Source organism: Pezoporus occidentalis, unplaced genomic scaffold, assembly GCF_034315485.1.
Source record: "Pezoporus occidentalis ecotype Australia unplaced genomic scaffold, CSIRO_AGI_Poc_V1 ctg13, whole genome shotgun sequence".
NCBI lineage: Eukaryota > Metazoa > Chordata > Aves > Psittaciformes > Psittacidae > Pezoporus > Pezoporus occidentalis.
This window is the reverse complement of record NW_026913103.1, coordinates 7,907,521-7,921,672: the sequence shown is the minus strand read 5'-3', so window position 1 is coordinate 7,921,672 and position 14,152 is coordinate 7,907,521. Positions and strand designations below refer to the sequence as shown.

Here is a 14,152-nt window from a genome sequence, read left to right as displayed (position 1 = left end):
TACATGTATTTGAAACTTAACAGTCGGCGTACCTGCAGTATGAATACCTGTTTGAGCATCTCCTTGAGGTTAATATAGAGATAACTGCTATCTCAGCTTTAACTTTTGTGTTGTTTATGTGAAAGTGGACTTGCGAATAGCAAAAGTACATCCTTCAGGTGAGCTGCACATTGAGGGCAAATGTCCAAAGTTCAGATTCTGGACTTTTTCTGAAGGAAAAATAGCACTGTGAATTCTCCCCTCAGAAGGAATCAGGCAGCTTGTAGTCAATTGCACCTAGGACTGTGGTGATCAGGAGCGGAACTGCAGAAACCAGCAGATCTCCTTGCAAGTTCTTTCAGGCTTCTCAAAATCATTTATGGCCTCATCTTTGGTTTCTTCTCATCAGTTAATGGCTCCAGCTGCTGTCTGGAGAAGGAGGATTTCAGTTCCTAGTCCCAGAATGGAACAAGGAGGACATCTCAGGGCCTGTGTCTCTCTGTGGTTCAGCTGTCACTGAATCAGATAGGCGTCAGAACTCTTCAGTGACAGTTGAAACCCATTTTCCCACATTGAATACCTTTTTGTTAGTGGCTGATAGAGCTTTTTCAGCCCTAATGAAATCAGTGCTGTCCACTGTCAATCCTTCAGAATCTTCTCTAAAAAGACACATTGAGCACAACATTTCTGCTGGCATCATCCACCTCACTACCTTATCCCCATTCACAGGATGTCTTTATGGGTTCTCTAAACCTGTTGAAAACTGATGCACTTTCTCAGGGGTTATTATTTTAATATTTGGTGGGTCCAAGTTCCTGGCAGGAATAAGGAGTCTGTCTTTTTTGGTCCACCTTGTGCCTGGGAATTAGTGAAGATGATAATTTGTGAAAAATACAGGCTTGTTACCTGGAGTCAATAATCCGTGAAAGAAGGCCTTCCCTCTCCTGTAGCCTTTGCTGGGGAGAAGGAGCAACTGGTCTTCAGATCAGAAGAACCAGATATCAGACCCTGGTGACTAAATACTACTTCCTTGAGCATGACAGAAGCTGAGAGCTAGACTCAGCAGTGCTGATGATTCAATTGTAGTGTTGTATATAGATTTGGATGCTGCAACTCAAAAAAGATAAGAAACAGATGGATAAAGTGCAGCGGAGAGAGATGAGTGCTAAGTGTTTCAGAAAACATAACTTTCTGAAAGAGCAGAAGAATTGGAATCGTTCCATGTAAGAAAAGCAGGCTGGGACAGCCTTAGTCTTCAAATATGTCTTGTTGCAAGAAGAAAAGAGCAAGTGGTAGATTAAGACAGGAGGCCAAAATAGGAGAACTAAAATCCATTCAAATTTGATTTTTCAACAGAAAGTATACTGAAGCACTGGAATAGCTTTCTGGGTAGATCATAGGAATATTTGAAATAAGATGTTAGGAACAAGTTAAACAAAGGTCTGTCAGAAATCACAGAGGTATGGTTGATCCTGCCATTGTGAACAGGTTTGAGTTAGATGCCTTCTTGAGATCCGTTTATTGCCCTATTTTTTATTAATAGGTGTTTCTCATGATGAGGACCAAAATCTTTCCATTCAAAGACAGACGTTCTTTGTGATTCTGCTTTGGAGAAGAAAGGCCTCCATGGCATAAATCATAAAATTAAATGTTAGCCTTTTTCCCTGTGTGACGTAACTCGAAAATAGATTTAAAAGGTACTTCTAGTGTTTTAGATGCTAGTAAGTTGGAAACCCTTTTACAGTGGACTGGAATCCTGAGGGCTTTCAGATGCAGTAGAACAGTCAATGTCCTAAATAAGCTGCCCTTACTCTTTCAGCTAGTTTAGCTTCTCTGTAAATGTTCACAGTCTGCTTTTCTACTCTGACAACCTCCCCGTGAGAAATAAAGTTTTATTTATCTTGTCTTGTACTGTATTCTAAGTATAACTGCTTGAAGAGTAAGACCAGTATCTTCATTTTTAGTATCTGGAGTCCTTCAAAATACTCTTGTCTGGACTCCCACACCCTTACTTTCTACAAAAGGTCATAACCACAATATTTTGTAATAGCTTGAATGGCCCAGCCATTATGCCCATCCAGCAGAATCAATCAATCAATCGTATTTTGTGTAATGTTACTCTGAAGATATTCCCGCTTACATTTATCTTTGGTGAGAATAAAATAGAGCAAACTCCAACTCCACTGAACTTTTTTGTTACTACCCTAAGTACTTCTATCTTTTAGCCAAAAGATACTGTGGAATTATTTAAAATGCAGTGCTTTCTAATTCTTTCCAAAATAACCAAATGTATTCTTGTTTTATTGTTATTCCTTCAGGAACTGCATCTGTGGCTGTTGCAGGTCTTCTTGCAGCTCTGCGTATCACCAAGAACAGGTTATCGGATCACACAGTGCTGTTTCAGGGAGCTGGAGAGGTAGGTATGAAAAAAGGAACTTAAGCAGGTTACATGTATCCAGTTAACAAGATAAAATGTGTAGAAACATCACTAACATCTGATGAAAGTTGGTTCTTAATTAAAATGTAAACTTACAGAAAAATCTGATCATCTGGTCAAGCCTTGTTTTTTTCAAGAGACATTTTACAGAAATCTCTTCTCTTTTTAACACTTCAGAGTTTAGCTCGCCAGCTGTAAATTACTGAACTGCTCTCATTATAAATAAGCAAACTTTTTGGAAAGATGAGGAAATATATCAGGCCACCGAAAAGATGTGAAATAAAATGCATTTACCAAAGTCAGTGTTATTTAGGAAGAAGCAGTGCCCCTTTGAATTTTCCTGTCATTAAATACAGGTTTTCAGTATTCTGCATGTTGAGATTTTCCATTTATGAAGATTTTTATGCATATATTTTTTTTATACTAATTTTTAAGTATAAATTTCTAATCCACTGACACATAAGTGAATGTTGTACTTATCTGCAGTGTGGGTAGCTGTCATCTCTTGTATGAAGTCTACAACCCCATGAAGGCTTCTGAAAGATATTATTCATGGTCACCAAACCCCCTTGTAGGTGCAGTATACTAATCCAGCTTTGTGGAGTCCAGATATCATTAATCTCATTCAATAATCTGATGCTACTGAGATGAGGTGTGTAGTTTTCAGGACGACTTGCAGCCGTGTCTGACATGTTAACCTTTGTACATCAAGACTGTCTATCTCTTTGAAGTTCTGTCTTCTGTTTTTGCTCCATGTTCAACAGGTGGATGTATCCATGCTCTAATGCTTATTTTTTTCATTAGTATTGTGAGTGTGCCTCTTGCTGCAGAGGCAATTACAGATATCATCCCTGTTGTGGGAGCTCATTCCTAATAAAGCTACTTATTTCTGAACTAAAAAAGGCAAATCTTGCTTGATTCTCACTGAAGCTGAAAAATAAAGAACAAGAAACAGAATCAACTCCATAAAGATGTATATGAGTAATCAGAAACACTGAGTTGTCTGTTGGCTCATTTTGTTGCCTGCTTTTCAATCTGTACCTGTATGACATTTGATCTGCTGGATGAAATATTATAAAATCCAGTAAGAATGATACATGTTTCAGCAAAGTATTGATAAGCTATATTTTTTTCTTGCCCCTGCTTTCACTGGGACCACAGCCAAGTCTAAAGTTACCAAACACATGAATAGTAGGTAAAAGGAGACATGTAAAAAAAAAAAAGTGAAAAGCAAAAAGTCTTTTAGGGCTCCATTTTATTTTCTGGCATGCAGTGCATGGTATCCTTTGGTTTAAATTGCCAAAAATGTGGTGTAAGTTTAAAAAAAAAACTAAAACAAACGAATGGAGAAAAAAGAAATTTCAAAGAAGAAACAATAATTAATGTATTCTGAGATGATTATGTGGAGTAAATAGTAGTTCTAGTATGTTTCATTAGAGTTTAAACATTTATTACACTCTCCACACTGTAAATGCCATCTATGCTAAGCAATATAGTTTTATTGTTAGATAAAATAACAAAACTTACCTAAATAGTGCGTAGAGGAAACAAGTGAGCATGGCATTTCTTTCATTTCCAGTATTGTATGCTACTTTTCTTCTCTCCCCTTCAGGCTGCACTGGGGATAGCAAACCTCATTGTTATGGCCATGGAGAAAGAAGGGGCATCTAAGGATGCAGCTATCAAAAGGATATGGATGGTTGACTCAAAGGGATTAATAGTAAAGGTAATACAAATTTCTTATTCCTTTAAATACCATGATAGTTATTTACAGTCTGTAGATAAAGGCAAGACCATATTGTTTATGAAAGCAACTATAACAATTTATCTTGACATAGCAAGCTGTTTTTCTTTTCTGAAGTGTATTAAATGAATGACAGACTCCCATGTTGCTCTGAGAGGAGTGGGGTGACATGATTATGCTTGGAGTTCCTGCTCTATTTTTATTAGGGATGAGCACATAATGAAGAGATTTTTTTCAGCAGTTCATTAAAATATGTGTAAGGAAAGAAACGTTCAACTTGTGGGTTTAATATTTCCCATGTTAACACAACTCTTGTTAGTGCAGTCTCGCACAAAGATGTACAGATACATTATTAGGATTGCAAGCATGTCATCCTTATGTAAGGAATGAGATATATTGCATCAAATAGCTTCTATGCACAGTGATCTAGCTCATGTTGCAGATGTTGTGGTCTGTACTGCTATCAACGCTGGTCAGAATTTGAAGCTGCTGAGAGACTTCATCTGTCACCCTTACCTCATTCCTTCCATGTGCCAAAATAAAGAAACATATGAATTCCATGTGCCAGAAAAAAGAAACTGGTATGTTTTAAAAGGTGGTTATGTATTTAATGGTTTGTGAGCTACTTAAAAGCAATGGATCAGAGGCTGGTTGGCTTTGCTTTTCCACTGTGCCTGTTGCTTAGCAGTGTTTATAGTCACCCTTGTTGGTACTGCACACTTGTGCGGTGTTCTTTAGCTGTCTAATATCTAAGATCCATTGTAGTTCATGTACCTTTGCTCCTGGAGCATGCGTTCTTCAGTCAGTATCTCTGCTGGTTTATTGAAGAGCATCACGGCACCTTTCACTCATTCTGTTGAAAGGAAAACAAGCAGGATCATAGACATTGAGACAGCAGAGTATTAATTAAGGTCATCTTGAACATCCCTTGCCAGAAAGCACAAAAGTACCCTGATTAGGTACAGAAGAATGCTGGTTTTTCCTACTATATATGATACTTTTTTCTTGGTGTGTGTTTGTTTTAATGAGTGTTTTTAATTGTTTAGGTTTTCATCTAACAATCGTAAAGTGCTTTTGCATTCAAACACAGATGACTGAAGGCCTAAAACCTACAGGTTGCCTAAGGAGAATGTTGTGTGACACATTTCCTCACCATAGAGACTGGGATTATCAACTAATACAGCTGAACTAAAATCACTCCTGGTGGTGTTAAGGAAACAAACTGATGGGGAGAGAAGTATAGGAACTTCACAGCCCTAAAGCAGTAAAACAGGTCTTGGCTGCATGTCTGCCCAGCCAAGGTGGTTAACCAGCCCTTCTCTCCTGCTCATTTCTTCTTCCTGCTCCTTTTACACCTCTCACTGCTAATTTGCTAGTCAGCCGAGAAGCTGGGTTGTTGCTCTTGGAACACAGCAACTCATTCTTTTCACACTTTCTAAATTTTTAGTGACTCGGTGACTATATACTTTCCTCACCATCCTCTAGCTTTAGCACTCTCAAGTAGTGCCAAAACCAATCAGCATCATACACAGCCTCAAAGTTCCTTTCCTCTGCTTATTCTGCTTGGTGAGGATTTAATTTGGGTTTTGTCCAAAAATCAGTCCACTGAATTTCACGTTCTGCTTGGAATGTATTTGTGAACTGTTTGTGATAGCCAGACATAACAGCTCTCTGAGATAGATTAGGGATGAATTTGTGGCCAGATGTTGATACATCAGCAGGAGCTGACGGTGCACATTTCAGGTCACTGCTGGTGTTCCTGGAAGACTTTGGAGTGCAAGTCTTCCCTTCTGGCTCAGGTCCTGTGAGAACTGGTGGGTGCTTATGGCAGTACTGTGTTTGAGTGCAGAGCCTGCTGGACCTACGAGCTGGATATACTTCACTGCAAGTCCTGAGCTGGGTATAAGGAAACCCATCCTTGGTCTAGGGCTCTGCAAATCCTCTCTTGGATTTCTTCTGCAACTAAATGTGCCTCCTAAAAAGTAAAAAATACTAAAAAAATGCCATCCCCCAAAAGAATGAAAATATAACTTAAACCTCTTGAAGCTTGTGATTTAACTGCTGGGAAGTCATGTAAACAATTAAGCTATTCCTAGTTCCTTTTTCTGGCCTGAGAGCGAATGCTGTACTTAAGTCTGCGAGGGAGAATGCTGTACTTAGGTCTGCTTAGGAAATTATTTTGGCTTTAGCTGATTGAAGAAAAGTGCTGCAAGACTTGAAGGGCTTTCCAAATGCTTAGAAATGAAGTGAGAGAAGTAAAATGAGAAAGATTTGTGAGAAAAATATACAATGGGAAGGACTCCGTTTTCAGAAACCTTCATAGAATCATAGAATCGTTAGGGTTGGAAAGGACCTTAAGATCATCTAGTTCCAACCCCCCTGCCGTGGGCAGGGACACCTTACGCTAAATCATAAGGTGTCATTGTTGCAAAGGTAAGATTTGACAAGCAACAGCATAGATCACCAGTTAACCCGCTTTTGCATAAGCTAAACTGACTTTTGTTTCTTACTACAAAGGGGGTGTATCAATGGAAACCTGTTCAATGAGAGTCCCTTAAAATTTTCCTCACCAAAACGTGTTTGATCAAAGGTGTTTTACTTGAAGGAGGGAGACCTTTTCAGTCCTAGAAATATACTGATCTGTTTCTTTAGCAGTATGAGAAATAGCAAAATCTCTGAACACTCAGCAATTTCTTTGTCCAACTAAACATATTTTTACATAATTTTTATACCACGCTGTCCTTTGATCATAAATTTTGCAGTGCATGATCACAGATTTAAACATTGTTTCTCTTTTCATCTATTTTCTGTAGTATTTCAACCACTGCAAACCAAAGAAAAATAAACTTGGAACTTTTGTTGTCTTGACCACAAACATTTTCCACCTTTTTCTTCTTCTCCCACCAAGAGCTGCCACGAAGTCACTTATCAGGCTTTTGTGGCTTTTTTTTCCTTTATGGCTTTTTAATTTCAGTTGAAGTGCAGCTGTGTTTTCATTTCCCTGTTAATATTTCTCTTCTCCTGCTCCCTGAACCATCTTTTTTCATTAAACCAAGTTTGATGACCAACTTTTATGCTATGTTGTGGTGAAATAGTTGGTCATGAAGGTTGTATTTGTTATACTGACTATAGTTGTGTTCTCCATTCTAGAGACTTTATAATGTTGGGAGTTTTGTTTTGATTTATTCAGTATGCTTTCACCTTTTCAAACTATTTTTTCTCCAAGTGTGGATAAAGAAAGTTTCTAGATCCAAATACCCTTGGAATTTTGTCGTTTGAAGTATAAGGCTTTTTGAAACAGATATTACTCCCCTTGAAATGCCTGTCTTAAGTATTCCAGTGCATTCAGATGGACGTTTTAATGTTTAATCAAATGACACTTTTATTTTAAAGTTGCTTTTTCAGTCTTGCATACTTGGATATTATTATGCATAAGCAGTTGGGACTCCTCTTTAAGTCTGAAATTCTGAATTCTGTCACATTGTCACGTTCTGTCTGATGAATATATATTTACTTATATGAACACACTGATGGATATATCTCTCACATTCTTTTTCTTTCCCATAGTTTCAGTTCCCTTTTCTGTTACTCACACAAATATTCATAAATGTGTGATGCGAGGTGAATGCATTTTGTGTCTTTAAAGCTGTCATAGAATCATAGAACCATAGAATAGTTAGGGTCAGAAAGGACCTTAAGATCATCTAGTTACAATCCCCCTGCCATGGTCAGGGACACCTCACACTAAACCATGTCACCCAAGGCTCTGTCCAACCTGGCCTTGAATACCCCCAGGGATGGAGCATTCACAACTTCCCTGGGCAACCCATTCCAGTGCCTCACCACCCTCACAGTAAAAAACTTCTTCCTTATATCCAATCTAAACTTCCCCTGTTTAAGTTTTAACCCATTACCCCTTGTCCTATCACTAAAGTCCCTAATGAAGAGTCCATCCCCAGCACCCCTACAGGCCCCCTTCAGATACTGGAAGGCTGCTATGAGGTCTCCATGCAGCCTTCTCTTCTCCAGGCTGAACAGCCCCAACTTCCTCAGCCTGTCTTCATACGGGAGGTGCTCCAGTCCCCTGATCATCCTCGTGGCCCTTCTCTGGACTTGTTCCAACAGCTCCATGTCCTTTTTATGTTGAGGACACCAGAACTGCACACAACACTCCAAGTGAGGTCTCCCGAGAGCAGAGCAGAGGGGCAGGATCACCTCCTTCGACCTGCTGGTCACGCTCCTTTTGATGCAGCCCAGGATACGGTTGGCTTTCTGGGCTGCGAGTGCACACTGCCGGCTCATGTTAAGTTTCTCATCATGTTAAGTTTCTCATTCATGCTTGGCTGTATTAGTGGCTGTATCTTCACCCATGAACTTGAAAGACAGTAAATTATTTTGTGTCAAGTCGTTGAGAAGAGGCAGAAAATTGTAAGCGGTGTAGGGATGTTCATGAGGTTCACCATTGCTTGAGCATTTCAGTTATGTGCTGCCAGTACTTCTTTTTTTTTCTTCTTCTTCTTTTTTTTTTTTAAGGCAATACAAAGTAGGGAGATAGGCAATACGGTTCTTGGAACTGACCAGGAATATGGTACAAATAATAAGGCATTTTTAATACTTAAGGGGACTTTAGAAACCCCCTGCCCTCTCCCAAGGATGGATGCTTCTCTGCCAAGAGTAGATAGGCTGATCGGAATGTTCCTGTGCTGCCAAACATGCCTCTCTTGCAGTGAAGTTTATCTGTCATTTGCAAGACAGCATTAGATTTTTGTATGACACAATCTCTAGTGCACAAATGATGTTCCCTCACATAGACATGAATGCCATCCTTAATTTTAAAGAGTATGTCAACATAGAGTAATGTTGCTTTTGACAGTTTTGTACTCTGTGCTTTCTAGATCAGCACAGTAATACTTGTATCTAATCATGTGGTTTGTATTTTAGATGTCCCTTAGATGTGTGATAGATGTGTGAGTATATGTCCCCTGTAAGACTGTGGTTCATGTGAGTGAATCCCAAACTGAATGGCAAGCACAAGAACATCAGTTGAGATCTGATAGTTGAAGGTCACGGAATATCAATTTTTCTAAGAGAATCCCCAAATCCCAGTTTCTGTGGTGCTAATTAATTAGAATAGAGATACCCAGTAATCCTTCAGATAATCCTCTAAAATGTTTACATTTTCCATTCTCCCTCGCCCATTTGAATGTCTCTGGCAATCTTATACAGAGAAGTCCCTCACAACCAAATAGCTGGTGGCGGATACTACTTTTATTAGAGTTTATTTTTTCATTAAAAATATACATTCATAGTTCAGTATTTGCCCAGAGAGGAATGGAAGAGAAATTGGGAAATTTGGGACTGATACCAGAATTTCAGTGCCAAATAGGTGTGGTCGCTCCCATTACAGTCAGCAGAGCTCATATAATGTGTGGAAGAGCCTTTAGAGCTCACAATCAAGAATCTTAATATTGAACTGAATCCCCTGAAGACCATCTGATTGTTACTGAATTTTCTCATATTTTAGCAATAATAACTTTCTTCAGAGTTTGGATTTCATTCTAGATACTAATTTGAGAATGATTTTAATGTTAAGTTTCATATACTGCTTGATATTATGTCTGCCTCTTCTGCTAACTTGTAATCATTTCTAACTTTCCTTTTACCAGCAGTCAGTTATTCTAACTCTTTACTGTTGTCCTTCATCAATTCATTATGGCTGACTGCAACTAGCTAGGACTTTTTGAGCCAAAAAAAAATAAAAAATGGTTTGAGTCTTGGGTATCTCCAAGGCTGCCACAGTTACTTAAAGCAGTTTCTGCCATATGTAACTCATGGTCTATCCCAACGAAGCAATCCTTTTTTGCTTTGTCAGTTATTCTGATGTCTGGGGAATTAATCTGTGCAGTTTCATCTTGCATTTATCTTGTTCTGTATGAAGTTCTGTAGAAAGAAAACACATTAATTTGTCTTTGAGTGCTCATTGCATTACTCATACTTGGTCAGAAATGTATGAAAACAAGCGAGGACAAGGCAAAAGGATGATTGGTGGGGTGTGCTCAAGGAATACCCACTTTATTTTCTCTAAACAAGACTCCACCAAAAATTCAGGTGTTAGATTTGCTAGCATGTAACTATTTCCTCTTTGACACTGTGTACTTTTTAGATGTACTGATGAGATGGTAACTTAATTCAGATGGTTGATGATTTCTTTAGCTTACGCTCTGTTTAATCATTGAAATGAGTTACTGTTTTACTCCATTATGTTTCTGTTCTGTTGTTTCCTGACTTGCCCAGCTTCTCAGATTCTCCGAGTAATTGTCTTTATAAATTTTGTCGTGCCTGTTAACTATGTGTGCTTATTTACAGGGGAAGGGTATTTTATAAATTGTGCAGGACTTAAACACCTCTAATCTTTAGCCATGTCTTTTAAAGTCAACACCAGAATTACATTTCTTACCTAAATCATATCTTTTACTGCTAACCATTATGACATTATCACCTCAAAATGTTCTGCTTTTTCACCTAGTTCGCAACAAACTGTTTATTAAATCTGCGTCCAGGTTGCCTCCTCTGGTTTTAATCTGCTCTCTTCACCTTTAATTCTTAGGTGATGGGCCTGATCAAGAGGCACAGTCCCTTTATAATTAGGGCCTCAATGTGGGTATTTGGGTGGGCTTGCGTGTCTCTGGTTTTGTTTCCTAAACAAGGTAGCACAGGAGCGCCTGTCACCTGCAAGCCCTTGTGCTTCAGTAACCCCTGACAGTTATGGACAGGAGTCCGTACTTACACCATCAATACTGCCCTGGAGTTCTGGCTAGGGAGGGCAGCCTGGCCTCCTGGCACACCCTCTGTGCTTCTCCTGTCCCTTCCCTTTCATGTTTCTGGGGGACTCCCCAGGGAGGTCTCTCAGCTCCCAGCACTATCTACAGTCCCTGCCTAGAGCCCTCCAGATGCTTCATCAACAACCTTTAGACCACGGGTTTACTTGTGATGAAAGAAATAAGAAGCCATGTAGAGATCATCTCCCAACAGAGAGATGTTTCACCACCTTCTCCCATGACTCTTAACCACATCCTTTTTTTCCCTTCTTCCTTGATGCTTTTAACAACTGCTTCTTTGTTTGTTTTGCTCTTAACTCTGCAGTAGGGAGAAAAAATCACACAAAAAAATACAAGTAAAACTAAAACAGTTGCAGTTGGAAATTCTCTGCTTATTAATGGACTGCTTTAGCCTACAGTTCTCATGGCTTTTATGGTTCTCATGTCTTCAATATTTAAGGACCTCAAATGAATTCATTAATTTATCTGTGTGCTGATCTCTGTCCTCTTGTTTAAATAAGCCGCATTTGACACAGTCAAATGGAGGCAAGTGTTTATATAAATAGACTTGTGCCTCCCTGGTTGTGAGACGGGACGAGTGCCAGCACCGCCTCTAATGTGGGACAGTGCAGTCATCAGGGTGCTCTGGCTTATTCTCAGCTGCCTCCCAGCTGATGGAGAGAGCAAACCTTGAAGAGCTTCCAGCCCTGCCTCTCTTGCCTTCCTGACATAAATCTGCTCTGCTCTTCAGCCCTGGTTCATGGGGCAGCCCTGGCAGGACCAGCTCAAACAGGCCATGGCATTAGACTTCACATTGGAGGTATTTGTAAGACTTGCCTTCTGTTTTGTAATATCCCACTGTGCAGTCTGGTCTCCTGTTTTTACAGCTGTTTTCTATAAATTTTCTCAGGGTTTTATTGATGGGTGGCTTTTGTTTGTTATCTGAGCCTCAACTTGGTTCTATAATGTGATGATGATATGAGTTATTTTCTGTGGAAACTGTGATGCACATTTGCTTGAAGCCTGATCCCAGTATCTCCTTTGCTACTTCTACTGTTGATCAGCCACTAAAACGAAAAACTGAAGAACCAACCCTGAAGCTATGAGCTGCTTTCAGTTCAAATCCAGAATACAAGAAGTTTTTGATAAAACTGTTAACTACTGAGGCCTGCTACTAACTTTTGCTTCTTGAATGGAAGATCCTGGTGTCCAAATGAGTATGCTTTACTATTTGTAATAATAATACATAATACCAATAACTCCTCCTATAGGGAGTATAGACATTTTAGGATTGCCAAGGTCTTTCATACATAATGTCACCATGAGAGAATGAATGCTACTATTGTTTCTTTATCTCTGTACTTCATCTGCTAACTTAACACAGTCCACATTGTAGCTCATTTGCTAATAAAAAATTTAGCTCACATTACTTTCCATTGGAGACACCACAGTGGCTTCTAATATAGAAATGTATCCGTTTTCAGGTTGTTCTCTTTTGTTCAAACCCAAAGTATCCCATAGGTTTCTTGGTAAAAACTAATACTGTGATAGAGGCAATACTTTTGCCCTCTGAAGTAATTTCTCACATCTTCACTCAGTCTTTGGATTTAAGGTTTATTATTCTGTGTTTTTAATATTCTTCACCTTCATCATTCTAGTGAAGTTGTATTGAATAGTTTATTCAGGCACCCTGAATACACACTGAAGATGCTGTAGTTGTCTTTCTGGTTACCTTAGTACGTAGTTTGTTGGGATTTTTTCTTTTTCGAGCAAACTTATTATAATGCCCCTAGCAAATAACTTATTCCTTGACAGATTAGGAGATAATGTAAGAATACATAGCATTGCAAAAAGTTGTATAATGAAATGTTGGTGCTTTTTTTTTTACTTCTTTCTTGGGATGTTGAATATCTGTGGGAAGTTAAAAGCAAGAAGGACATATAGCCCCTTTTTCTAACTTTACCTTCCTCCTCCTAATGAAAGAATTTGTATCGTCCCCTCTGAACAGCTGCACAGGTATCTGGTCAAGTCTCTTAGTTCATCTGTGGATTTCAGTGTGAAAGAGTTTCTTTTTGGATTTGGAAAAGGTGCTCGTTATACATAATAGCATAAGAACTTCAGACAGCTGCTGTCTGGCCTTGTGTTGATCCTCTACAGCTCATTCTTAGCAGCAGCAGCCACAGTACAAAAGCTACCTAAGTCAGGGCTAGAAATGGAAATGTCAGAAGATGGGTTCTGCACTTCTGGAGGATCTTTTAGTCAGAGCAGTCCTGCACTGACGGATCCATCTGCTTTGCATCTCTCCAGCATCAGGAGAGAGACAAGGCAGAAAACACACAAACGCGGAGCTGAGACTTCTGCATTTCCACTCCATCCTCTTCTCTCTGCTGACAAAAACTCCGTGATTTCTTGTTCTGGCTATAAGCATACAGGGGCGGATGTCTGGAAGCTTGGACTGACAACCCCTTAGTTTGAGGCTAAGCATGCACAAAACTCAGTTGTTTCTTACTGCAAGTCATTGCTTGCCCTGTTGGCAGGGCACAGAGGAAGGATAGCCAGGCTCTTGCTGCCGCCTCTCTACTTTGTGGAGAGCAGAACTTAAGAACTTGCCAATCTGGAGAAAAAAATCAAACAAAATACTATCTAAAGCAAAGTTTTCTAAATCATTGGCATCTTGTAACCAAATCAGCTGGCCGGTCTTGAAATCTTGGACACGTTTTTGAGGGAAGTGTTATGTCGCTCCTTTAGGATCACTGAATTAATTTCAAAATACATTTCTGACCATCTACTTAAAAATATGTGTTAAAAAAAAAACAAACCCTAACTGTGAAATTTCTTTTATAAGCATTTTCCAATCAAAAATCTCTGTTTCCATAGCTGTATTTTTGCTAAGCCACAGAATTTTGTATTTCATTCTTAGTTAATATACTAGAAAAATATTTACTTGGAGACATGATTCATTCTGACTAATGGGATCGAGCTAATTCAGAGCAAAGCTAAATAAAGAAATAAAGTTGTTTGGGGTTTGGATTGGGGATTTTTTGTTTGTTTGTTTGTTAAGACTAGTAGGATGCCTTGTGTGAAATTAAGATACGGCAGAAGTGAATCTCGCCTAAGCTGACCCCATCTGGCTAGCGCTAGTCTCAGTAGCCAGTGGCCCAGAAAGGGTTGCAG

The 14,152-nt window shown here is 39.2% G+C and overlaps 1 protein-coding gene across 1 annotated transcript in view; it reads left to right on the top strand.

Moving 5' to 3' along the window:
* Positions 1-14,152, top strand: part of ME1 (malic enzyme 1) — a 172,175-nt gene that overhangs the window by 141,728 nt on the left and 16,295 nt on the right. The window contains exons 8-9 of the mRNA XM_062608286.1: positions 2,298-2,395; positions 4,029-4,142. Coding sequence (XP_062464270.1) covers positions 2,298-2,395; positions 4,029-4,142 — 212 coding nt within the window. The remainder of the gene's footprint in view (positions 1-2,297; positions 2,396-4,028; positions 4,143-14,152) is intronic.